The sequence below is a fragment of the Stylophora pistillata genome, chromosome 13, assembly GCF_964205215.1.
Source record: "Stylophora pistillata chromosome 13, jaStyPist1.2, whole genome shotgun sequence".
In the NCBI taxonomy this organism is placed as follows: Eukaryota; Metazoa; Cnidaria; class Anthozoa; order Scleractinia; family Pocilloporidae; genus Stylophora; species Stylophora pistillata.
Window position 1 is genome coordinate 15,531,248 of NC_142531.1, and position 27,896 is coordinate 15,559,143.

At 38.1% G+C, this 27,896-nt stretch overlaps 1 protein-coding gene and 1 pseudogene across 4 annotated transcripts in view; both read right to left on the reverse strand.

Moving 5' to 3' along the window:
• LOC148717826 (glyoxalase domain-containing protein 4-like) overlaps positions 1-26,558 on the reverse strand; it is a 33,226-nt pseudogene extending 6,668 nt beyond the window's left edge. The window contains exons 1-3 of the transcript XR_015994822.1: positions 26,435-26,558; positions 24,307-24,640; positions 23,925-24,011 (exon numbers count right to left, since the gene is read on the reverse strand). The product of XR_015994822.1 is annotated as a glyoxalase domain-containing protein 4-like (transcript). The remainder of the gene's footprint in view (positions 1-23,924; positions 24,012-24,306; positions 24,641-26,434) is intronic.
• Positions 164-23,034, reverse strand: LOC148717827 (uncharacterized). Of its 3 annotated transcripts, XM_088742547.1 has the most exons (10): positions 22,119-23,034; positions 20,373-20,475; positions 19,300-19,402; positions 8,236-8,316; positions 6,459-6,570; positions 5,978-6,011; positions 5,076-5,659; positions 4,778-4,973; positions 2,452-3,221; positions 164-1,980 (listed from the first exon to the last, which is right to left on the reverse strand). In XM_088742547.1, the coding sequence occupies exons 4-10, from the start codon at positions 8,287-8,289 to the stop codon at positions 1,301-1,303; spliced, it is 2,430 nt and encodes an 809-aa protein (XP_088598673.1). In that variant the 5' UTR covers positions 8,290-8,316; positions 19,300-19,402; positions 20,373-20,475; positions 22,119-23,034; the 3' UTR covers positions 164-1,300. The 3 variants fall into 3 exon arrangements, with proteins under 3 accessions (XP_088598673.1, XP_088598672.1, XP_088598674.1); XM_088742546.1 differs by lacking the exons at positions 20,373-20,475; positions 22,119-23,034 and having other exon boundaries at positions 8,236-8,290; positions 19,300-19,816; XM_088742548.1 differs by lacking the exons at positions 19,300-19,402; positions 20,373-20,475; positions 22,119-23,034 and having other exon boundaries at positions 8,236-9,829.
• Positions 26,559-27,896: the final 1,338 nt, after the last annotated feature.

Sequence of the window (27,896 nt, forward strand, 5' to 3'; positions counted from 1 at the left end):
AGTGGAGCATGTCCTGGAGAGGGGTCTTAGGGCAGTTTTCCGTGACTGGGACGCTAACTATAGGCAGTTGTTAGAATGGGCTAAATTACCCACCCTAGTGAACCGTAGATTGCAAGATAAAGCGACCATCATGTATAAAGTAAAATTTAAGCTAGCACCAAGCTATATACAAGATTTATTTTCAGCAAATCACACAGTGTATAACTTAGGAGTTAAAGAATTTACTATTCCAAGATTTAACTCTATTAATTATGGCAAGGATTCCCTTAGGTATTTAGGACCTGTGCTATGGGCTAAGCTACCTTCCCGTATTAGGACGTTGAATTCACTAGCGGGTTTTAAGAGGGCAGTTAGAGGAATGGACTTGAAAATGTTAGTGGACGATGGTGGCTGTGTGGGCTGCTTGGTTTGCAGTGCATGATTCTTAGTTATATCTTAATTAGGCTCAGACTATTCCTCCCCCCCCCCCCACGTCTTTGCAGTGCATGATTCTTAGTTATATCTTAGTTAGGCTCAGACTATTCCTCACCCCCCCCCCACGTCTTAAGGTCCCCTAGCCTAATTCTGCTGACCACAGATTTTATGCTATTTATTCGTATATTTTATGCTATTTAATCGTATATTAATACTTAGTTATTTATTATTTTATCTAAATTATCTTGTTGTGTCCTTACTTAGTGGTTTTATTACTGCTATTTTATAATTGACACATGAATAAAGTTCATCATCTTCATCATATATCAAGAAAGTTGAAATGGTAAATTGGCCACCGTAACGATTACAAAACCTGACGTTTCGAGCGTTAGCCCTTCGTCGGAGCGAGTAGAGGAATTGTGGGTTGTGTGTACTTTTAAAGGCAGAAAATGGAGCTACGTTATTACTGGGAACATGGCAACGAGAAAAACACGAATAAATTAGTGGAATGAAAAGCGTTCGTTGATCCATGTGGGATCTTTATAAACTATCTTTAGAAACTATCAGCCTTTATTCATTTTAATTTGTTCTGCTAACCTGTATTCTTCGATACTTAAATAGAAAATTTTCTTACGACAATGCTTGCCACAAGAGGAATCTTAAAATAAACTAATCGATAAATATCTATCGTATAATACAAATTCTCTAGTGCACGTGACTAAGATGTGCTCATATGTAGTAAATAAAATCAATCCGAGAGAAAACACAAACACTTTTGTTAATCTATTTTTTTTTTTACGGCATTTTAAACTCAACCTAGCTATATAATCTATAACAAACTTTAGGGAAAAGAACTCAAATGTTCCGAATAACAACATGTTAACTGTTACGAAACCGCAATAGTTCCTAAACTGCGAAAGGTACCCGATTCCCCGTTTTTAACTTGTATGCTTGCTTTGAGATTAAGGTCGGTGTCTACCTTCACAATATACTTGGACACAGCTGTTAGAAAATGGCAAGTTTTGGGAGGTAACTCAAGGGAAATGGGCAAAGTATTGGTGAAAACCCTTTGATCCGTTGAGCCTGTCATAGTAAATTCATATGTTGCATTTGAGCAAACATTAGCTACTTCCAATGTAAAAGAAAACGATCCGTGATCTCGTCTCAAAAACAACAAACAGTTGGAGTCCAGGTTCTTTACAGCTGTCTTAGAATCAAACATTCTGCTTGGAACACCGTTCTCAAACAACAGTCCTTTCTTAGTGACGTCAGAGGTTTGAGTTTTGGCGCATGCGCAGAGCTTGATATCGACTGACTTGTCTGCACAGTGTGCAAACTTGCTGTAGGTCGATATTCTAATGGAATTTAGAAAAAACACTCCGTCTTTCGGTTGAGCGAACTGTTTGACCGAGACTCTAAACACTTCATCCTCATTGTATCCAGTAGGAGGGAACACGTGAATGTCCATACTCGTTACGATAAATTCTCCTCGGTTTCGTTTGATCCCTTTTGAAAACGATTTGCCAACTAAGCGTTTGCAATTTCCATAGCCAGTTGAGTTGGCACCTGAAAAGAAAAAAACGTATACTTGAGTTTATGTCTCCGTGGGCAAAGATTACGCACTCAAACTTGTCGATCTGCCCAAAAAGGAACTGCAACAATTGAAACAGAGCATGAAACAAAGCAGGGGATGTTTATACTAGAATTGGGAATTTGATGCAAACGTGGCGCCAATGCCAGTGTCATGAGACAAAAGCTATGTAAAACTACAGGTCAAAATATTGTATTTTCAAGGGAGTTATCTGGTGTCCCTGTGGGACCCCAAATATCGCAAATGAGCGACTACTTTTGGTTATAATTCCTACATGGGTAATAGAAGCCATTACAGTTCTCATTAATTGGTTAAATGTTTCATGAACTGATTTCTTTATCCGTGCAGTTTATACAGTTTAAGTCCAATCAGTTATTAAAGCACTCAGTATCACTCCTTGCTCAGTTCCATCTGGTTTTCTCATGGATATTCTCTCTATATATTACCTTCTCTATGTTGCCTTTGTATAGCATTATTTATGTATCCAACTGCAAATTCTGCCAGCCACTTGTAGTCATCAGCATTTTCTTTTATCTCAGTTTCTTTATCAAAACCTTCACATTTACATTTGGTCAAGGGAAGCAATTCTAGGTCTGCGCATGTGCGGTTTGCTGGAATCTCTGAAAATATTCCTGTTACTGAATGATCCACAGAGTCCATTTTTTCAGGATCATACAAACTCATTAATGCTCTGTGTACATCTTGAAGCACGAAAAGGCGCTTTTGATTGGTTACTAGTGCGTTCATCCTTTGTGGACCAAGTTTTTCCCTTACACCATCAGGAACAATCATAAAAAATACTGGATCGTACAGCTCTCTGCCTCCCTCCTTAGTGTTACGAAACGGAGTCCTTGTGTGACCGTGGTCAGATAGTATTACGGTTAGAGTATCAGGGAAAGAAGCCATATCCATTAAGAATTTGGCCATGTTGGCGTCCATGTTAATCATCCGTTTGCCATTAGTCTCGTGTCCGGTATTAAAATGCATGTAAGACAACAAAGGTTTGGCTTTTTCGTCGCTTCTCAGAGCAGTGTACACCTTTGTTATGTAGTCCATGAAATACCAACTATAAAACTTGCCATTTAAGCAGATTTTCTGGGGATAATCGTAATGATTGGTCCTGCGAAGCATTTTTTCTAACGCCGTGCATGAAAAATGTGTAATACCTTGATGGTCTACTTGTTTCTTAGTCACCTTTTCTTGAAACTCCTTCCACCTGTGATGAAATAGGTTGTTAATTGGTAAGGATAATTCAAATAACCATTGCACTACTTAACTACTTTACTGTGTATTTTCGGACGCCGTCCATGACAAGAGTGTTTTGATTTTATTTTTAAAGAGGGAATGAAGGCACTCTTGGGGTAATGTTACTTTCAATGATTCCTGGTCGAATAGTTCATATGGGCATTGAACTGTGCTTCTTGACTGAATAGTGGCCCGGCCCCCAAAGATTTGTGGTAATTGTATAAACTCAAAGGGACATCCACCCTGGTAACAATATTCAAAGAACCTTAACTTGCCTGGTATCAGTCAACCTCTCGAAGCGTATATTGTCTAACTTTATACCAAATTTTAATATTTTAAAGCTGCTATTAAGGTTTAGTTGGTTACATTAATACAACCTTAGTAAAACGATACAACATTATACTCTAGCTGTTCTACACGGCAGATCACATCTCAAGCGGAAAGCATGAATGCAACCCCGGCAGGCCTCGGCGTCTGGTCAAATGATTCAAACGTGGCCCTGAATTCTAAGAAAACCAAGGCCATTCTTATCTCAACTCCACAGATGGCTCATGTACATTCTCTCGGAAATCTGGAGTTGGGATTAGAAATCTCCGTTAAACCACTGGAACGTATAAACGTTACAAAACTCCTGGGAGTACACATTGACTCGAATCTTAAATGGGAATTTCATATCAGTTCTATTCTAAACTCTTGTTATGCCACTCTGAGAACCTTAAGAAAAATAAGGAAGTTTACTAATTTAAACTACGGAAACATTTGGTAGAAACATTAATTTTGTCTAAAATAAGCTACTGTGACATTGTTTTTTATCCACTACCAAACTTCCTCTCAGCTAGATTAAAAGGGCTCCAGTTCGCTATGGCTAGTTTCATCACTTACAAATATGTAAACAGTATATCTACCATTTTGGATCTCGGCTAGCTACCTATCCTGGAGCTAAGGGACTACTCGCTACTAAAGACTATTTTCAAAGCACTGTATTCTGATAACTGGCACTTCCATTTAAATTTGCAAGTCGTTAAACCCGTTAGGCATCTCCGTTTCAGTGTTGCTCCAAGGCTTTATGTTTCATTTGTACAAGGCACCTTTCAACATTCAGCAGCCATGATTTTTAACGAATTGCCAGCAAATATAAGGAATTGCACAGGTGTTAAAGAATATTACAGGCTCTGCAAGGCGTTCTTAAAGGCGCGTGCTTTGTCTTCCTTGTAAAGATATAGAAACAACCAACACCACCAACCAATATATTCTACATATTTACTTTCATGCATAGCTTTTATTACAATTCAGTTTGTCATAATTTAGTTTTAATATTAAATATTAGTATCGTAGGCCTTCACAGATGAAGAGCCACACTTTTTATGTGGATATACTGTGAATAAACCGTTATTATTATTATTATTATTATTATTATTATTATTAAAACCTTTGTGTTCTACAGAAACAGACGAATAAAATTTCCTAAAAACCTACTCAACACTTTTATCGAACAAAGCATCATTTCAGCATGGACTCGGCAATTACCTCTCTCTGAACTCAAAATTCCACTGAGGCACTGCTCTTTTTTCAATGTCTGTTAACACGCTTCCCCACTCATCGTACCAACAAAGATCCTCTTGGAAGAACGTCTGGTAGCCCCATTTCTTGAAGGTCCCATACAACACCTCTACACCTAGGGAAGCTTTAGTGTTTTTTGCAGAGGCGGTAACTTTGTTGTCGTCTGAAAACGTTACAAAAGTGTTTTCATTAATCAAACATAAAGGAGTCACCAAGATGGGATAACTTACACCATTCAGTTTTCAATGGAGTTAATTCCACTCACCTACAACGACGCCACAGAAGAGCGGCCTTATGTTTTCAAATGTCTGTTGTCCTGTGCTCTGAACAAGTTCAAAGTCTAAGGTGGTAGCCTTAATCTTAGGATCATGCGAAATATTCTGCAGAGCCTCTACAGCCCTTGGAAGAATTCGGTAAAAATGCGGCCTGGAGATAGAGTCCAACAGAATCACATTTAAATTGATTTTCGTTCTTTTTTTACCGCCGTCGACTTTCTTCAAGACCGGAGGAAAGCTGAGCACTTGGAAAATGCCTCCACATCTTAGGAAAAGAAAACTAAATCCTTTCTCCAAATTGGTTTTGACGGCTTTCTGAACTGCTAAATCAATTTGTTCTTTTGACAATAGTCTCCAGTCCGTCACGGCTTTTCCCATTTCTGGATCAACAGAAGCTATTTCAATCGCGGATAAGCCACAGATCTTAGGGTCACATGACAGGGTCTGGTTCCCAAATTCTGTTTTACCAAACGCACAGATATCTGGGTAATGAGTGTCATCACATTTCCTATTCTCAGTATGTCCCAATGGTCCATAGTGGTCAGTAATTTGCTTCATGCCATCTTGATCTGGTCTAAAAAAAGGGCATGTATATGATCAGAAGTATACAACCTATAAGCTTGTGATATGATTTATACAATTTAACAGCATTACTCAGCATTGCTCGTCGTATCTGTCGATGAAGTTTGGTTTTGAATCAACATCGTAGACCATTTTGAGCAGAGAAGATAAATTTACAACTATTTCAAGTATTATGCAAATTTGTTTAGAGCCCAGATCCTTGCTAGAACAACCAAGCGGCACGTGCACCGATCTTTACACAATAAAATTAAGCGGTTGGTGACTGAATGCAAAGTCAAGTCTACAGAGTATCAGTTATGCCTCTTCTTACCTGTGAGGCTTGCACTTGATTTCAGTTTGGTTACCTAAGTAAAGAAGTCAAGTTATACTTTAAAATCAGGACAAGACCTTCATTGGGGTTGGCCAAAAGATCGCGTGGCGAAACAATATTTAATAAACAGAAGAACAACAGCTTGGCACGTAAATTTCCTGAAATACCATCATTCCGTCAGCAAATTACCCCATTTCGAGGATAGCTACACGACTTTCGTATATTTCTATTTACCTCATCTTTTTAAAAAGCGTGTTGGGATCATGTCGCTATCCTCCAGGAGAAGTTATTTTAATCATTGTTGTTATGTTAAACTGTTAGGAGAGGTCTAGTACCGCTTAAGGAGGTCACTGAACACATGAAGCTTCTCGCGAATTTCGAGTGAGAATTGGAATTCACTATCGAGCGCCTTTTTGACGAATAATTAAAACTGCAGCGCTCGTTTCTGAAGGATTGTAGAGTAAATCACGGCCGTTCTTACCTGATGCACGGGTGGTTTCAAAGTTCTCTTTTGGAGTTAGTCTCAAGTTTGAAATCCTTGGCCCGCAAAGCACAATCTCAAATACCACCAGAACTGACGTAACACAAACGAGCTAAATGAAAAATTGAAATAATAAATACTTTTGTTCTTGGGCCATCGTAGTTTTATCAAAAATAAGACACAAACAGCAGTGATAAACATATTGAACTTGCACACTTTGATTATGACTTGACGTTTCGTATGTACTCAACATATATTTCCAAAGTAACCGTTGAAATTAAAAACAGCTATGTATATATATAACTAAGGTGAGGGGACTGGAACCAAGATTAAGCAAAAAACTTAACAATTACCAATAACACTAGAGCAGATTAATAAAGCAACAGCTTTTCACTTCCGACGTTCACGTTGAAAGCTGGTTCAAGTTCCTGAATAACTAAGGACTCTTTGATTTTACAATGGTAGTCTGTTTTGCCCTTTGCCAAAATATTAAAATGATCCCACTTGATATTATGTCCAGTGGCCTTGACGTGGTCGGCAATGGCTGAAGTATTGTCATTTTTAGTGAAGTATTGTCATTTTTAGCCTTAAAATGTTCGGTTTTTCTATCGTGAAGCAGTCGTTTAGTTTTACCAATGCAACAACCATTACAATCCCAGAAATTTGCTTTGTAAATAACCCTGGATTGTTGTGAACGATTAATACGGTCCTTGTAAGGAAAGAAAGATTTTATGCATCATGTGTGTATAAATTCTATTTTTTTGTAACCTGAAAATCGTTTTTCAGAACACTAGATGCATAAAATCTTTCTTTCCTTACAAGGACCGTGTCGTGAAATTTGGTCTGAAGTCATTTTGAAATCGAACAATTGCAGAGCGCATGTTTGATTTGAAATCACAAGTATGATTTCAGACGACAATTGCACGACACGAAGTTCAATGCCCATTTCCGAATTACCTTAAGCCTCTTTTTCAAAGCGAGTCCTGGTGCTCATCCTTTCATATTATAATAACGTTTCATTCACATGCAAATTAAATTCACTTTCACAAATATGGTTGAGCACCAGGCCTCCATTTGAAAAAGAGGCCAGAGGTAATTCGGAAATCGAAAAACTCAGTCCTTCAAATACAGCCGGACTTTTTAGTCTGTACAAATATTTCACTAATCCAGTACTGAGCTGGTTTGTAAAAAGTTGCAAAAGTTGTTTTTCAGTTTCCTCTTATTTGTTTCTTTCATTTGATTTCTTTACACAAGCCTTGAAATCTGATTTGTTCTTGTGTTTTAGTAGAGGTTTTCTCATTGGTTGAAAAAAGATGCGATTTAGGGCAAAAATGGTGCAATTCGTGAATGAAACTCAGCAGTGAGAGCCAAACGGATTACAAGGATCACTAGTGATTTAAGAATGGGATGTAATTGAGATTGAATAAAAAGCTCTGAAGAGATAAGCTATTATAAGCATTCCCGTGCAGACGGTGATTTTTCTTAAATGTTCATCTCAATCGAAAAGGAAAGTTCAGTAACTGAAGTTGATGTCACAATCAAAATTTCTCGGTTTGATGGTTTACCATACTCTCATGTTTTTGGAATTATGCTCATCCACGACTATAAAATCAATATTTGGCTTTTATCTTTTCTGAAATGTCTGCTAACATAGACTATCCACTGAACATCCTTCCCAATTCTTTATGAAGAGGGGTCTGGTAACCCTGGTCTTGATCTAAAAAAGCCCATTACCTACGTGAATTATTTTAGAAAAAAAAATTAATATTTCACTTACCAAACACACCACACATCTTAATGTACGAATTGAAACCAGGTTGGCAGAGATCATACTGATAGATATAAAGTGAGAGGAAGACTGAAACAAAATCAGAAAGATTTAGTGCAGAGATACAACATTCAGTATTTTCTAATGGACCATAATGCACGTTGTTTTTATTTTTTTTCATAGAAGACAACTTGTTCTTTAAGAAATAGTTTCATCGTTATTGCGCTTCTGATTTACTAAAAAAGAGTGAGTTTGTATAGATAAGCGATAACATGTTTTCGAGTGCAATTTGGTGTCAATTACCAGGTGTAAATTTTCCAAAGACAACGAAATTGTACGGGCCTGTAAGGAATCTTGATAAAGTGGGGATCACCAGACCGCAGAACCCCCCTGGCCAAATTCCACTAGACATATACGTTATTGACCGAGCGTGAGGTCCAGATGGCTAGATATTGGCCGAGTTCGTTTTATGCGTTTTTATGGACCAAGTCGAAGTTTGAATCAAAGAATTAGAAATTTTCTAATCAATAAGAAGTGGAAAACGAGCGAATTATTTGCGTTTACGTAACCCGCGTGGTCGATTCACCATGCTTGAATTGTTGTTTACTGTCTAGTACGACCAGAAAATTGCGAGACTTTGGGTTGAAAATTTTGGAAATTGTATGATTCAAACCGAAGTCTTCTATTTAACATTTGAATATTCTTTCCAGCCTTTGGGACACTTGAAGACAACTTTGTTACCGGCTTTGGCAAAGCCCAATTGAACTCAGATGATCACTTTATTTTTTTTCCGGCCTAATTCACATCGCGTTTGGGAATGAACTATCGTTAACTCCAAAGCTACTTTGGTGGCTTGAAAGAGCTACAGGCTCCTTGTTTTTTGGAATGTGTATTGTTTAACATATCTACTTTTCACTTTAAGCTCTAAAAGGTCTACCTCAATCGGCTGGAACTGAAAAATGTTGAAGAGTTTGAAACCTCGCGGCTAAACTCGACTAGTACTTTCGGCCGAAGTAAAACTAATGCACACATTATGTTATGGATGCACGGCCGTGCGTTCGTAGAGATTTACAGATTTTTACAATAAACTTCGGATATAACGTGTGCTGTCATTGGTTGAAAGGGCGCGCTCTATCAAAGTAAAGAGCATGGAGCTGAGCTAAAGTTGTCACGCTGTCTGCCAATTTGTACTTCATCTAGCTTTCTTTAGTTAACTGAAAGTGAAATTTCAGCTAATACTGGCGTGGCTGTTAAAATTCATACAAATTATGGCGACGTCAGAGCGACTGCGATCATGCTAAGGTCTATGGCGGCAGACTCATCATGGCGATCTTCGTCATTGCAGTGAAGCAAGCCTCAAAAATTACATCGGCCGCCCTTCGAGTGAACTGAACTAAGAACCTGCCCTAACATGCGATGCGTTAAGGGTAAGACCACATCAGTCACAGCAGCATAGTTTTACGGCACTGTCATCCCGAGTAATTTTGTTCCTGTGAATTCGGCTGTCGTTCATTCATAAAATACACGCCCTGAGCATGTTGTTTTGTAATTGTCATGTGAACGAACTTAAGTGTTTTTTGTTTATGTGTACGATCCTTCGCAGTAAAGCACTATTTGAGCAATAGTGAAAATCAGACCTGAAAAAAATTTCAGGCCTGTACGGGATTCGAACCACTGACCTCTACGGGTTTATGTCGAATTAATTTGATGGCCTGCTCCCAGTTGGCTTGTTAGCTCAATTGGTAGAGCGCTGCACTAGTATCGCAGAGGTCAGTGGTTCGAATCCCGTACAGGCCTGAAATTTTTTTCAGGTCTGATTTTCACTATTGCTCAAATAGTGCTTTACTGCGAAGGATCGTACACATAAACGTTTCATAACCGCAGTTCATACATATGTTTCATATGTTTGTTGTTGTTTGATTTATCATCTACGGGTTTATGTCGAATTAATTTGATGGCCTGCTCCCAGTTGGCTTGTTAGCTCAATTGGTAGAGCGCTGCACTAGCATCGCAGAGGTCAGTGGTTCGAATCCCGTACAGGCCTGAAATTTTTTTCAGGTCTGATTTTCACTATTGCTCAAATAGTGCTTTACTGCGAAGGATCGTACACAGAAACGTTTCATAACCGCAATTCATACATATGTTTCATATGTTTGTTGTTGTTTAAGTGTTTTTATGAGGCACGATTCGGCCAGATTTCGCCGAAAATTTTACGTTCGGCTTCCGTATTAGGACTAAAAACCTTCAGGCAAAAGTGATAAATTCGGCCCGTCGAACTATTTCAGTTCGTGATCTATTGCTGATTGTGAACTTTGATGGTTTGACATTTTTGACAGCTTATTCTTGTTCAACCAATCAGATTACTTTAACCATTATAAAGAGGATTATGATTGGCTTATTTTAGCCTGCTCTATGAGAGTATAGAACATACTGACAAAGGAAGTGGGGAGAAACACTCGACTACGTCTTGTGTTTCTCCCTACACTTCTTTCGTGCTCTAGCCGCTTCCTGCGTACTTTTCTACATAACAGAGCACAGTCAAGGCGTCTGTATAGACCACTTTCATAAATGGCTGCCGAATTAATATTCCTTTGTTTAAATTTAAATTAGCCCTTCTGGCCTCGCTTGAGATAATGTATTCTTTTGAATTTTGTACTGGAGAACGAGGCCAGAAGGGCTAATTCAAATTTAAACAAAAGAATATTAATCCGGCAGCCATTTATGAAAGTGGTCCACTTGTTAAATAGAAGCTCCTTAGGAATTGAATGGGACCTGCGCCCGCGATATGTTCCCAAAACAAACTCCCACCGAAAGACATATTCAAAGGTGTTCGACTGCTGTACATCAACACGCACCGAGGATGCAAGTTTCAGAGCGCAAAAAAGGCTGGATAGACGAAGACGGTAGGTTTTACCTCCAAATTGTTTGTTCAGATAAGGAACTTTTCGAGCGAGCGACACAAACGCGATTCTAGGAGTTTGAAATGAGGTTTGAACAATTCACATGCCATTAGAGACAGCGCGTCACCCAAGGCGAAAATAGACTGGACACTGTAAGGTACTTGGAAGGGGAAGTCTGGTTTCGATAAACAAGAGCGCCTGTCGTCTAGTGCGGCTTCGCAAGGTGAACATCAGTGCTAAACGAACACTAACTATTTTGAATTTAGATATCGGTTTACATTTTGCGTAAAAAAGCCGCTCCTGTTTACAAAGAAATGACACGCGATTGTTTCACGAGAACTCGTCGTAAAATGTAGTTTACCTTGAGAAAAACATGGCCGGAATTCAGCGCTCTAAGAATATTTAAAGTAAGTCATGAACACACTGGCTCACTTTCCTTATCTTACAATATTAACAACAACAGCAACAACTAATAGACAAACAAATCAATAAGATCTGTCCTTTTAAGTACTCCGTATCAATTGTTTCTACGCACCATCTTTCTATGCATTTTTGGGTGCATCTTAAAAAAGTCAGTGAAGTATTGAAATCTGAATGTATTAAAAAAAAAATTCATTTTAAGGAGGTAGTCGTTTCAAACTATCAAAATTTTTTTTGTACACTACACAAGTAATTCTTTTGAATCAATGTTAATTACCCCTTGTGTAGTTCTTATCAACAGACCGAATTCTACTTCACTTGACTTTGTGAAAAGCAAAACTGACCTCTGCCAGATGAGATTGTTAATTTCTGTTTGATTTTGAAATATTTCTTTCCCTGCTCAATATTGCGAAGCACATTTGAGCATATCCAAAATGAAAAAGTAGTAAAAAAATATTTCACATTACTATTATTACTATTGTTATTATTATTATTAGTATTATTACTATTATTATTATTACAACCCTCTGGCCTCATTTTAGAACAAAAACTCTATTGAATATAATTTGCACATTCTAGAGAGGCTAGGAAGGCTTTTAGAACTAAACCAAAGTACTTTAATTCTAATTTGATCTTGTTATGAAAGAGGTCTATTGCATTGCAATATCATTATGTAATCAACAGTGTTCAAGTGTATATCAAGAGTATTAATTGGTTATGCACTTTAATTGGCAAATAATTCATGGGTGTATGATGGCAAAAAAGGGAGAGAAATAACTGAGAAATGGTGCTTGTCAAGACTGTGAGGAACTTAACATCTCAGGTAGCTGTGCTTCTTGTAGGAATCATAGACCCTTAATATTAATGTCAACTAGGCAATCAGCTTCTTATTTACTTGTTGTTACATTAAGTTATGTTAGAACAAGAAACATAACCTTGACAGAGCTGAACAACATCGTAACCTGTGGGGTCGCCAAAGTGACTAGATTTTACACAGTGGCAATTAACTTTTTGTGCCCAGTCACCAGCTGGCCACTAAGATTTTTTACATTTGTATTTTCAATTTCTTTAGATCCCTTGTGAGTTTCTCATTTACAGTTGCAAAACTTTCTAGAAAATTTTTGGGGACTGGAAAATTGATGCTTGAAACCAAATCTAAAAATTTAGCAGCCACCTGGCCTCAAGGTTTATTTTGAAAGTCAAGCCCTGTCTAGTCTGAGTCACTAATTAGGGCCATCCACAATGTATGCTAATGAAAATTATCCAAATAAGAGCTTCCTCAAGAGCGACACATACAACACACGTAGTTAGCTTTGTCTTCAACATAGTCACACAATGTATGTATCCACACTGCACAGTTACTGCACTCAACCCAGTCAACTAAGCCTCCATCACTGTCAGGGCCATCTTCCTTAAAGCAGAAAGCGCATACCTCTGGATCAACTTTATTCAATTTCTCTAGTGTAGATTGAGAAATTACAGGTTTTTTCTTTTGGAGTTTTCGTTTTCTTTTCGTGGAAAAGAAACGCTGTTGTTTCTCTGCAAGCTTATTTGAAGGGTAGATTTTGGTTTTTAGATATTGATGATCATTGCCAACCACAGCAAGTCCTCTTGCCACTGATATTGCGGAACGAACGTGATGGAGAGCTGCGTGAATGGCGTCACTACTCGGCGCATTTGCAAATGCGAAAAATTTGCAAAGAAGCCCATTCTCAATATTTGACTTTCAACCGATTTATTGTTTCAAAATCCTTTTTTTCTCGCTATTGAAGATAAAAAAAACCCTCTGAAATAGTACTATAATGTACTCCTTCAATGGTCTATATTGGCTCTTGTCTGAAGTCAAATTTTGCAGATCATCGAAGTTTTGAACGTTATGAGCCCTGACCCCTGCTTTAATTTACCGGCGCAGTGCTCTACCATTTCAGCTATCAAGCCAACTGAGATCTAGACATTTAAGTGAGTTCTCAAATATAGTCCCGTAGATGATGTTTCAGTAAGTGAAAGCGTTACATCAATCCCGCAACAGTAATTTCCGGTCACGACAGGATTATCTGCAAAGATTTTTTCAGCCTCTGTGACCCTCTTTTCGAATTAAAGTGAAGTTGGTTTGTCTCCTTTCAAGAGCTAATATGTAGCTCCAAATGGAAAAAAAATTACTCACCGTTAGTAGGTAGAAGATCGTCAAAGGGTTTATCCCATATCATGTCTAGAAATGAATCAATAGTTGATGCAGATATCTCACGCTTAGTTTTTGGCTGATGAAAGCCTTTCGCAAACCAGTCCATCTCCGCCTTGAAGGCGTGGGGCATTTGTCTTCTGCGAATTGCATTAGAAGGATTCATTTCTATTAGATCAACAGTGAAAAAGTCAGAATCATTCAAGGGTATCGAATCGCTTTATTTTATGCAGGAATTTCAATTTCCCGCTTTAACAAGCAGGCTCACTTATGGTGACTAGGTACCAACTCCCTCTGAGTTATTTCTTAGTGTCCAGTCTATTCTCGGCTTGAGTGCTGCGCTGTCTCCAGTAATGACAAGTGCAATCTTGATCGTTTTGAACGGGGTTTTCGCTATTTTTACTGACAGAATCGAGCAGCCAGAATTATTACTAAATTACCCTTTGATACGAGCTTAAACCACCTTCTCTCCACCCTCGATTGGGAGAGGCTATCTCTTCGACGAGAGAAACAAAAAGCCATAATGATGTATAAAATTATAAACAACCTTGCTCCCGAATATCTGCAAAGTCTTTTCTCTCAGCATCACTCTGTGTACGACACAAGAAACTCTGAGGGAAGGCTGGCCTTGTCCAAACCAAACACCAATTATTTGAAACGAAGCTTCTCTTACAGCGGGGCCATGTTATGGAATAAATTGCCCAAAAACTTAAAGAATGCTTCATCCATTAACCATTTTAGGCGATATCTTAACGTAGTCGATATATAGGATTCCCACACGGCAATCATGTAAAGCAGTTGATTAATCTTAGTTTTTATTATGTAACGGATGATTTTCCGTGTTTAAATAAAGATTTACATACATACATACATACAAACATACATACTAAAATCGGAAACAAACTTTTGTGATTTTCGCGGGAGCTAGAAAATCAGCTGTTGTAATATGGCGACAAGTTGTGGCAGTGAGGAAGGGGGAAATTTTCGTCCGGAGGACGTTGATTTAGTGTTTGTAGCCGTAGCTTGTGGAATTAACTATCTAGACAGAGACTCTGATGAAGAAGTTGACTCTGATTTCTACCAGACGGATTCGGAGGAAGGTAAAACTGAAGAGTACGAAGATTCGGAACAGGATACTCCAGAACCACATCCAGCTCGTCGTCGAAGACTGCCTGCTCCAGCTGCTCAAAATGATTGGAAAGAAGACATAATTCGTCACGATGAGCTTCTTTTCAACCAGCCGACCGTGCCCAAATGGCGAATATCAGGTAATGAGAAACCAGTTGATTTTTTCCATCATTTTATCAATGATAATGTGCTTGAGCTCATGACAGTACAAACCAACCTTTATGCTGCCCAAGAACGTGCAAAAACCCATGACAAACACCATACTAAATGGCATGAGGTGACCAAAGATTTGCCTTGAATTTGGCTATGGGACTTGTAAACAAACCAACACTTGCAAGTTATTGGTCAACAGATGAGATATTTTTTACACTATTTTTCCAGAAAACTTTTCCAAGGATCAGATTTACTCAAACACTGAGATACTTGCATTTTGTTGATAACACAACACTTGCTGTTAGAGGCGAGGAAGGCTATGATAAGCTGGGCAAGATACGTCCATTTTTAGAAAGTGTTATTGGCCGATTTCAACATGTCTATTCACCAAGTCGTAACTTGTCTGTTGATGAAACATTAATCAAATTCAAAGGTCGTCTTTCTTGGAGAAAAATTATGAATGATAAACCTGCTAGGTTTGGGCTGAAAGAGTTTACTCTAGCGGACTCTACCAATGGTTATGTCTTGGACATTATAGTTTACACTGGAAAAGAGAATGCCGTAGACTCTAAAAGCTTAGCGGAACGTGTTGTCCTAAGGTTGCTTGAACCATACTATGGATTGGGCTACAACATTTTTATGGACAATCATTGTACATCCGTTGGACTATTTGAGAAATTATACAACAATGGAGTCCAAGCTTGTGGAACATGTAGAGGTGACAGAATTGGCTTGCCAAGAGATGTCACAAAAGCAAATTCAGATAAAGTTAAAAAGTTGAAACGTGGAGAGGCAAAAAGGGACTGTAACATGTGTTACATAGAAAGACAGGAAGCCAGTAACTCTTATAACAACACTGCCAGCATCAGTAGACACAGTTTCTGTTGAAAGAGCTATTAGGGAGGCAAATGTGTGGCAAAGAAAGGAGTTTCGGTGTCCTGTACCCATAAAGGAATACAACTCGCTCATGGGCGGGGTCGATTTGGCTGACCAGAGAACCACAGCATATGCCAGATTGATGAAAGCATGGACTTGGTACCTGAAACTGTTTTATCATCTACTAGAGGTATCAATTCTAAATGCATATGTTTTACACTGCTGCATTCATGGCAAGCAAACATCAATGATGCAATTTCGACATGATATAATCCAGGGTCTCCATGGGGGCAGAACCTACAGGCATGATTCGCCGCAAGTTCCCACTGACCCAATAATTCGCAGAAATCTTAACTTGGGTCACTTTCCTGTCATAGCAAAGAAGAGATGTGCATGCAAGGTTCATATTCAGAGAGTGTTAACACCATACATGTGTGGATTGTGTGACACCTACATGTGCCCCACCCCTTGCTTTGAGAATTATCACACCATGGATGGGTATCTCTTTAATGACGAGTGATGTAGCCAAGGTCCGCCAAGACTAAAGCCACAAAGAGCTGGTGGGCCCTTAGGTCGAGGTAGACCCAGACAAAGAAGACAATACCCATGAAATTGAAGCTGCTATTTGTAGAAGTAACTTTGCCTAAAACTGCCTTGCATACAAGGAATTGATTACTTTTAAGGCATGTCCAGTAACTGTACTGCATTTTATTCAAGTCACGTCAGTTATTTTTTTCTAAATAACATTTTAGCTTACTGCACTCTACTCATTGGCTGCTGTTGGAGTTATTTTTGGTGTGTGAACTCAATCTATAGTAAAGTGCTAAATTTTAATCACTTTTCAAAGCAAATTATGCTAATTTATAGATCATGTGACCAGTTAATGGTAACTCCGACATTCTCATCTTCCAGAGTTTTAGAAAAACATATGCTCAACATTTAATTTGATATATAGCAATTGGAATTTGGTTAAAGATAATCAGAGTTATAACCAATTGAAGATTGTGTGCTGTTTCTTACTCAAATTAATTACTACCCCCTTAGATAGAAAAGGGTTAAGCACGTGTATAAAATTTCCGTTTGTTTACTTTTCTATGGTAGGTGATTAGTGTTCTAAAAGCAGTATTCCTTTTTAATTCATAGGAATAAAGGAGTGGATTCTACGCAATCTTCGCGACATCTTAGACCAAAAAGCTCTGCTCTTGGGGGATTCGTTTCGTGGTCATTTGACCGAGAAAAAAGAGACGGTTCTTTCAGAACCACCACAACGGCTCTTTTCAGAGCCACCCCGGTTCTTTTCAGAACTTCCAGATCTAAAAAAGTCAATGACCAACAATTAGTGTCCTATTCTTATCTTTTTAACTGTAAGTTCTGCCATAACTATGGTTCTGCTAAAAGTGTAATCTTAAGATTTTGTTGGGCAAAAATACTTGGCTGTAAGACGCATCCCAATTTCAGCACTAACTTTCCACCCGAAGACAGAATTTTTTTTTAAAAAAACCGTGCGCCTTATAACCGAGAAGCTACGGTACATCATTGGTTCCCCCCTTCCCCAATACAGGCCATTTTTCAGTATTAAGCCTTAACTCTACAACATAACCTCACACCATTTAAATTTTCCATGCAATCCTCACGCGCTTTAAAGTTTCCTAGGCTGGAATCTGCACTATTGGAAACCATAAGACATTCAGTCAACGCTTAGAAATATGACATGCGTTGGATGGCTTTGAGGAAAACTAGCGTTTTCATTTCAAACGTATCAAGAAAAGTGGCTCAAATTTGATAACAATAGGCTTTGTTAGACAGGTGAAAAATTACCCTATATGGCCATTTTTGAACAATGGCGCAACAGCTTCAGAACACACGAGGGATTTCTCGAACCTTCCGATTAGCATACGAGCGGGAAATTTAAACGCTCGGAAAGACTAGACTTTAGTTTAGAACTATGACGACTTTAGTTTAGAACTATGACGACTTTAGTTTAGAACTATGACCGTTTCTTGAGAAAGATTTATACGGGGAGAGGTGGTCTGAATGAGACACATAACGTATTTTGAATTCTCGATGTGTGCATTGCCACATTAGCGGTCAATTTTTTCCAGGGGTAGACCATTGAGAGTTGTCTCGACGAGACAAATTTACGCTACCCACTTTCCCGAAGCGGCTAAATCAGCGTTTAATTTTCCCTTGGGGTACTCTGGTGACAATTTATCTGTCGTGTGCAAATATGCGCTACCTACTCTTCCAAAATAGCTAAATTGTGATGCCAAAACATTTTTTCCGATTAGTCACAAACTCTTTCGCGTCGCTTCGACCAAAGTCCCTCACCACTACAAAGAACAAAAGGACTATTGTTTACTACTTAATGTGTGAAGTTGAGCCGGAACAATAGACCATTTCTTGATACGAATAAAATAGTATGCAAATCATTCGCAATACCATGCAAATTATTTAGGATATATGTTAGTGAAGCTTGATAAACACGTAATTCGGATATTTAATCTATATCTATAATTTCGACCATTTAAAGGGGAGGATATTATTTAACGCCGAGACGTTTTCATGCAAAACCTAGGTTACCGATACCACGGGTGTAAGCAACACAACTAGTATTGCAGTATGCAAGACATTTGAGCGTAAACTATGTTTGATGGATTATAAATGAAGTTATGAACCTAATGACTCTCTGGAGAGTCTCTTGTGGTTCAGTGGAGAATTTTCTATTTGACCCACGCTCAGTAAAAGGCGAGAACTATCTTTCTTTGGCATTAAGCAGAGCTTCGAGGACCTGATTTTTCTAGTCCTGAGCATAGCATGTCAGCGTGCGAACGAAAATAGATCCACAATGATTTACCGAACGTGGACCTAGGCACTTGTTTCGGAGATGTTCGCCTATGAAATGACTAAGTAGAAGAAATAAAACAGCTATGTTAACTATAATTACACTGTAGTTTAAACATATGATCCCAGAAATAACGTCTTGAAGATGTACACCAAATAGTGACTTAGCAACTCTCTGGAGAGTCTCTGGGGGTTCTGTGGGAAGGCATCGGTGAGAGCGCAGAATTCGAAGGTCTTTTATACATTCGATTCCTCTCGGAAACTCAAATCTTTTCTCTTTTGACCGAGGCTCGGTAAAAGACGAAAAAGTATCTTTCTTGAAATTAAAGTTTAGCAGATCAGGAGCCTGACCGTTCTAGTCCTGAGCATAGCATGTTCGGTATGCAGACCGAAGGTACAACCACAGCGATTCACCGAACGTGAACACAAGCGGTAGTTTTGGAACTCTTCGCTTAAAAAAATAACTAAACATAAGAAATGAAACAGCTATTGAAACTTTAATCACGCCATAGATTAATGTATATGATCCCAATAATAACATCCTGCAAGAAGTAAAGATTAAAGAACACATCTCACCGTTCTTGCTTGCTTTCTCCGCTTCAGGAAACAGTTATGGTGGCTTCAGAATGAAATAGTATGCAAATCGTTCGCAATACCATGCAAATTATTTGGGCTATTCCTACAAAATATATATGTTAGTGAAGCTTGATAAACACGTAATTCGGATATTTAATCTATATCTATAATTTCGACCATTTAAAGGGGAGGATATTATTTAACGCCGAGACGTTTTCATGCAAAACCTAGGTTACCGATACCATGGGTGTAAGCAACACAACTAGTATTGCAGTATGCAAGACATTTGAGCGTAAACTATGTTTGATGGATTATAAATGAAGTTATGAACCTAATGACTCTCTGGAGAGTCTCTTGTGGTTCAGTGGAGAATTTTCTATTTGACCCACGCTCAGTAAAAGGCGAGAACTATCTTTCTTTGGCATTAAGCAGAGCTTCGAGGACCTGATTTTTCTAGTCCTGAGCATAGCATGTCAGCGTGCGAACGAAAATAGATCCACAATGATTTACCGAACGTGGACCTAGGCGCTTGTTTCGGAGATGTTCGCCTATGAAATGACTAAGTAGAAGAAATAAAACAGCTATGTTAACTATAATTACACTGTAGTTTAAACATATGATCCCAGAAATAACGTCTTGAAGATGTACACCAAATAGTGACTTAGCGACTCTCTGGAGAGTCTCTGGTGGTTCTGTGGGAAGGCATCGGTGAGAGCGCAGAATTCGAAGGTCTTTTATAAATTCGATTCCTCTCGGAAACTCAAATCTTTTCTCTTTTGACCGAGGCTCGGTAAAAGACGAAAAAGTATCTTTCTTGAAATTAAAGTTTAGCAGATCAGGAGCCTGACCGTTCTAGTCCTGAGCATAGCATGTTCGGTATGCAGACCGAAGGTACAACCACAGCGATTCACCGAACGTGAACACAAGCGGTAGTTTTGGAACTCTTCGCTTAAAAAAATAACTAAACATAAGAAATGAAACAGCTATTGAAACTTTAATCACGCCATAGATTAATGTATATGATCCCAATAATAACATCCTGCAAGAAGTAAAGATTAAAGAACACATCTCACCGTTCTTGCTTGCTTTCTCCGCTTCAGGAAACAGTTATGGTGGCTTCAGAATGAAATAGTATGCAAATCGTTCGCAATACCATGCAAATTATTTGGGCTATTCCTACAAAATATATATGTTAGTGAAGCTTGATAAACACGTAATTCGGATATTTAATCTATATCTATAATTTCGACCATTTAAAGGGGAGGATATTATTTAACGCCGAGACGTTTTCATGCAAAACCTAGGTTACCGATACCATGGGTGTAAGCAACACAACTAGTATTGCAGTATGCAAGACATTTGAGCGTAAACTATGTTTGATGGATTATAAATGAAGTTATGAATCTAATGACTCTCTGGAGAGTCTCTTGTGGTTCAGTGGTAAGGCGTCGGAGCATCGAATTCGAATGTCTTTCATAAGTTCGATTCCTGTTGGAAACTCAGAATTTTCTATTTGACCCACGCTCAGTAAAAGGCGAGAACTACCTTTCTTTGGCGTTAAGCAGAGCTTCGAGGACCTGATTTTTCTAGTCCTGAGCATAGCATGTCAGCGTGCGAACGAAAATAGAACGACAATGATTTACCGAACGTGGACCTAGGCGCTTGTTTCGGAGATGTTCGCCTATGAAATGACTAAGTAGAAGTAATAAAATAGCTATGTTAACTATAATTACACTTATGTATATGTTCACGATCCTTCGCAGTAAAGCACTATTTAAGCAATAGTGAAAATCAGACCTGAAAAAAATTCAGGCCTGTACGGGATTCGAACCACTGACCTCTGCGATGCTAGTGCAGCGCTCTACCAATTGAGCTAACAAGCCAACTGGGAGCAGGCCATCAAATTAATTCGACATAAACCCGTAGATGATAAATCAAACAACAAACATATGAAATACATATATATGAACTGCGGTTATGAAACGTATATGTGCACGATCCTTCGCAGTAAAGCACTATTTAAGCAATAGTGAAAATCAGACCTGAAAAAAATTCAGGCCTGAACGGGATTCGAATCTGAGAGAGGTGGTCGCATACGAGAGGTTCCATTTAGAGTGTTTTGACTTGGAATTTCAGTTTCATGAGAGGTGGTTACTTAACTGAGGTGGTTGTAGTTTAAGTCAACCAATCACATTCAAAGCTGCACTTTCTGCAATAGTTAATTTGCTTTATTATTTACGGAGTTACAGAGCTGAGCTTAAACTCCAATACAAAGCTTTATGATATTTATCCCGTGTGTACAGTCCCGCCCTAACCCCCAAAAGAAAAGGTTGTTTCGTCGTCCAAAATCGCCGTTTCCCCGCTGTTTTATCACAAATGGATTTGGGTAATATTAATACATGAGAAGCGTAAGTTTTATTGTGAATAACCATGAAATATTACGTGGTAAAATCTACCGATTAACTTTTCTCCATGCGTAAGGTTTATCCTTCAATGGTCTCGAAATTTAGAAATAGAAATAAATTAAAAAAGCCTTTTCAGTCCTATTTACGTGTGTTTAATCTACCTCTTGTTTTTTTTCTCGGTCTGGTAATACAAGAGTGCTATAACAGTTACAGCGAAGCAGCAGAAGTTTGAAATGGTGTGCTTGAGTAGTAAATGTTATTATGATACATAATTTAATAACTGACATTTATATAGCGCAAACCTCTATATGAATATATTCAGTCGCGCTTCACAATATACCTTAGGCAAGGAGAGAGGTTCATCGGTATATTTCATGACATATTTCGGTAATTCAAACAAAAAATTACACTTACCTCGTATCAACAATAGTTTAATCCATAAAAATGCAGCAAAAGAGCGTCGATCTCTGTACAAACTCGTTTTTTTTGGACGTCGAAACAACCATGCGTTTCCTTCCAGCAAGTTGCAATGTTTGCCATATGGCGATCCCAGAAATCTTTGCGTAGAAACAAGATGCCATTACTGGCAACTCTTTCATTGGTTATTACTTGAAAATGACCGCGTCATCAATACGATCTTTTGTCTGTCTCACTTCCTTTTGTTTTCGTGACAGGCGTCACTGACAATTTCCGGTTCTTTGTGACCTTCTTCTCTATATATCGCAATCAGACACAAAACGAGAATGGCCCTGACCAGGCGGTGTGCGCACTCCGATTGCATTGCATTGTGGTAGTGTTATTTTCAAGACGGCCGTTAAAGCGGCAGGAATCTATCGTTCTCAAGGACCCCCCCTCCCCCCATTTTGATGCATCGTTGGCGAACTGACATATAAGCGTTGGCGAACTTACCTTAGACGTTGGCGAATCGATCTAATACGTTGGGGAACTGGTCGTTGGCGAACTGACACTTTGGCGAAACGACCGGTTACCCAACGAATTGCGATGCAACCGAAAAAATCGGACGAGTAAGCGTAGCGAACGAGTGAGTTTTTTGATGCATCGCAACGAGTGAATAAAAATCGTTCAAGCACTTTCCATGGTATCACGTTTTTATTCCGTACATACTGAAAATTTTTCTTACTGACCGACACATTTCAAAGATTGGAGGCGAGCGACTGTGAAAATACATCGTTCGTCCAATCATAGACTAAATCTCAGTACGTATGAAATGAAGTAGGTTCTTGGTATTTTTATTCCGCGAGTCTTTAATTTCGGCTTTTTCTTGATTGTACAGGAAATCGCAAATTAAAGACTCGCAAATAAAATTCCTCGCGAAATTGGAGCAAGCAAAATTGAATCCTCTATAGAGAATTCAAAATCATAGAAAAAAAAAGGTCAATATGCAATAGCAAAACATATACAGTATATGTATTGACTAAAATGCAAATTATTATTAATTGGTCTTACTGGTAAGTTCTATTTTGTATCTTCTGTTGTGAAATGATGTTAACTTGCAAAGATTTCGCATAAGGAGTAGAGAATGTGGGTATCACCTTCATCTGAATCGCAAGATTCGTACAAATTCCTAGGCATATCTTTCCTGCAGTTCTCAAAAGTTACGACATTTTGAAAAAGAAAAATGATGTTGAGAACGCTTGAATCGAGATTTTCAAATTTATAAGCCCACTGAAGTCAAGAAAATAGCACCCCGCGAGATACGGTGTCCCCAAAATCGTGGAATTAAGTACCATTAGGGGAGGAGGCCTTGAGCAACGCGAGCCGGCGAGAGGTCTGTAAAGATGCCTTATTCGCCTCATTGTTAGTGTCCAACCCCCGGCCTTGAGCAATGCGAGCAGGCGAGAGGTCTGTAAAGATGCCTTATTCACCTCATTATTAGTGTCCAACCCCCGCCCTTCAGCAACGCGAGCCGGCGAGAGGTCTGTAAAGATGCTTATTCGCCTCATTGTTAGTGTCCAACCCCCGAAAACTTCTCCAAGACACATCTCAAATATTTCCGCGACGGAGAAACGAGCGTCCTGGAGGTTAACTAGATGCGAGCACTTCTTACAAAGTTCTTAACTCACGTTCTCAACAGTTGAAAAGTCGTATATATTTTTTCCTTTACCTGTGGCAAGTGGTAGTGGGATTTCAGTGGAATTTGCTGAAATATTTGCTATACGTACTTATAGAGCACAATATAAAATAAATAATCACCCTTACTGTATTGAGAAGTTGGTCTCCTTTTGGATCAACAGTTGACAACTATCTAAATGCTTCATCGCCAATGAAACAAATTTCATGTCCATCCTGTAATGAAAAGTAAAACAACACATTTAAATTTGATGATAGTACCAAAATTGTTACCAAACGATTAGCTGACCAATACATTTGATGAATTCCCACCAAGCGGAGAAGGGGGACGGTCTGATAAATTTTCCAACAGGTATGCCTAACCTTAAGCCCTAAATGGTTTCACTTTCATATAACATTTTGAGGAAAGCCAGTGCATCATTTTCCTACTCTACGATTTATATCCTGTAAGGCTAAGGACAAGATAAAACGAACAAGAAAGAACAGGAGTGCCCTCCCTCCTCAAACTTACCGGATCAGCTAAGATAACTACTTCCACTGTGGCCTTTCCGGGCGTATCCAAACTGACAAGTGATGTAAGAATTGTATGACCTTCATTTTTCACTGAAGATTCAATTTCTGGTAACTGTAAATGCTTGGACCTGAGAAAGCAATGCGTCCAAATGTTGTAGCGCGATCAACGGGGTGTCCGAGGTGAATAAGTTCAAGCTTACACTTGTCTAAATCATAACCTAGCAATGCTGTTGTCTCTGTCTTTTGATACAGTGTCATCCCCAACAAGTTTTGCCAGTAAAGCAAAGATTTGGTAAGGTCTGAAACTCCAAGAGAAACTTTTCTCACTGGATCTGTTAAAGAAAAAAAAGAGAGAGGGTTTGTTATAATTATTATTATTATTATTATTATTATTATTTACTATAATCACTAAAAGTATTTACAAAAATTATGATGAAATGGGTTTGTTATAATAATAATAATAATGATAATAATAATAATAATAATGATGATGATGATGATGATGGTGACGATGAAGATGATGATAATAATACCTTTATTCACTATAATCACTAAAAGTATTTACAAAAATAATAATAACATGCTTAAAAATCGAAGAAAAATGCATCAAAATATCTAGTAAAAATCCAAGAAAAACTCATGGATACACACTTCGTTTAATCACTAATTCAAGATTATACACAAAGAATATAATTGATAAAATTTGTGTTAGCAAACTCCACAAAAATTCAACATGATGTATAAAACAAAAGGCATTCAGCTTGAAAATTGCCCTAAAATAAAAGAAAACTTTAGATACCCGCCAACAAGAAAATTATAATAATAATAATAGTAATAACTTTGCGTGGGTAATGGTTTTTCCTCTCGTACATTTCCAAATTAGTTGACACAGAATACATCTATTAAATTCGGTTCTCTAGGATCTGACTCATAACAGACCCAAACTAACTCTGATAACAAAAACGACCTACATATAAAAATCGCGAAAGTAACTACTAGTTCATATTAATAATAATAATAATAATAATAATAATAGTCCATTTATATAGTGCACACATCCACTACTCATTGAAGGCACTTTACAAAATTAATCCTAAACCCATGAAAATTTACTCTAAAAACTTAGAAAATAAAAAGCAAGCAATATACCAAGAAACTAGAGGCTAAAATATTAAAAGTATGATAAAGAGTTACTTTTAACAAATTTAGTAAAAAGGAAGGTCTTGAGTTTGATAAAAGAAGGTCTTTGAGTATGATAAAACTGTTCTGGATTGTCTTATTTCAAATGGAATAGAGTTCCAAATCTTCCGAGTGCATGTAGAGAAAGCTCTATCACCATATGTTTTAGTATTACAGTTTAGCTGCATCAGCAGGTCTTGAAGGTTTGAGTATAGAGACCTAGTCGATTTTCGATGTTCCAAGAGTTCTGTTGGACATTGCTTCTTAAACAAATCTATAACTTCTATTTCTATAAATCTACTAGCTGTCTATCACAATGCCTCAATTTGATTGGTCACATTACTCTCTTCTGTGATACAAAGTGAATAACTTGAAGTGTGAAGCCTAACAATGTGTCCTTGTAAACCAAATAAAATTATAAGATGGAGATGTCTTGTCTTTAATTTTAAATTACTAGTAGATTCATATGCAAATAATTAGATAATCTGCTGTCAATCTTGATGCCCTAAAGCTGATGCAGGCTAAGTCGCCATCATAGATATCACCAGAATTCTCAAACTCATAAACATCTTATTGTAAACACTTTAAACCCTAAGAGTGACCAGCATCTAATTTCTCCTTACAATGTCACCCCTGAATCAAACATTAAGGTCAGGAGAATAAAGGAAATGATTGCCAACCAAAGAAGCTCTTGACTGTTACGGTAAACAATTTCTCCTGGTTGGCATCTTAGAAAATAATATAGAGAGCAGTGTGGAGAAAATGCATACTGATCTAAGGGTGTGGAGGTAATGAATATTCCATATTGCTTAGTTTTCTGTGAAAAAACCTCATCCAAGATTTTAATCTACAAGAAGCTGGTAATTTCACCATTTTTTTTTCATTGCATTAATCATGTAACACTTTAGGTGGGCACCAAATTAACATTCATTCATGTTCCAACTCACCACTAGTAACATCCTGGTCTACCAGGGTAAACTTATAGCCACCAGGTGCTTTGACAGGGATACAACCTTCTCCTAATTCTTCTGTGACAGGGTAGCTTTGTTGCTTTACATTTGACACAGCAGTTTTTTAGTTGCAGTTATTCCCTGCACGAAAAATAAATAGTCTTACAATGATTGTTGCTTTTTAAACAAAACCTGAGAAATTACTTCAGGTTGTGATAACCTTTGCAGAGTTTAGTATATCTTGCAAAGGGTGTAAATGATTGTGTGAAAAGAAATCAAATACAGAAAGCTTGAGGTCTCAGTTTAGTTTGTTCTAATTATCCCTTTGATTCCCAAGATCTGTTTGTTCACTCTCCCATCTCATTGCCCTTTTTTCTGTGGTTATTATGGGGAGAAGCTACATGTTAATCACTTCTGGGAGTTGGAGGGTTTTACCCTCCGTGCTTAAGAGATTCCCGATAGCTGTCACTTGTATTTTATCATTCCAGAACATAAACATAACAAGATTTTTTTTCATCTATATATTTAAGCCACTCTTCATCATCTCTTCAAAAGTGTCTTTGAAATTCTTGACTTTTGAGGACAACTTACCAGTATTTTATAACATAAGCAAAGTATAGGATGCACTCTGATTGGTCAATTCAGCATCCACCATTTGCCCGTGGGTGTACGCTACTGATGTGAGCAAATGCAACGACTAGTGTTCTGTGCGCGCTTGTTTTTCTGGTCAAGCAAGATTTGTTAAATAAAAGAAAATTCTTTTGCTACAATGTGGCAATGTTATGTTTTAAAACAAATGGTAAATGCCACAGTGTACACTAATATGTATTGAGTTATGGATGCACTTGGGAAGTTTCAGCTAAGCACTCAAGAGGCTATAGAGTTGCTCTCGGCTATCACCTTGTGTGACGTACTCTTGCACTTCTTTCGTGCTTATCAACCTCCCGTGTGCATCCCTAACTCAATAGTGTACACTGTGGTGTTTACCATTTGTTGATTAATCAAGGGTAGACTGTGAATGTCACCATCTGGCAAGGAATAATCTCAGGCCTGTCAATCCTTTGAGCCCTTAGGATGATTACCAGCTAATTTCTCCTTACAATATCAGCCCTGAATCACACATTAGGGTCACAAGAATAATGGAAATGATCACCAACTGGCCAAGCTGTTAATTTTAAACAGATTCTCTTTGTCAGCTCCTCAGGAAATGTATGGTGAACAGTATTGAGAATAGGCATACTGATGTACGGATGTAAAGGAAAAATTAAGGGTCAAGTTGGCATGTTAGTTTTGATAAAGGGACAGAAACAAGTGGATCTATGGGAATTCGTGATACAAGGATACGCTGTACAACAGTTAACTAGATCTATAGCAGTTATGACTGGAAACAAACTTGCACATGGAAGGAGAAAGTTCTTACTGCCACATTTACTAAAAACAATATAATAGTTCCATGGTC

What these genes read in the sequence shown, in the direction of transcription:
- LOC148717827 (XM_088742547.1), bottom strand. Translation starts at nt 8,289, where the DNA reads ATGATCTCTGCCAACCTGGTTTCAATTCGTACATTAAGATGTGTGGTG. An exon ending in TAAGATGTGTGGTGTGTTTG is followed by an intron (nt 6,571 to 8,235) that starts GTAAGTGAAATA and finishes TTTTTCATTTAG; the next exon opens with CTCGTTTGTGTTACGTCAGT. An exon ending in AATTTTGAGTTCAGAGAGAG is followed by an intron (nt 3,222 to 4,777) that starts GTAATTGCCGAG and finishes ATTTCATCACAG; the next exon opens with GTGGAAGGAGTTTCAAGAAA.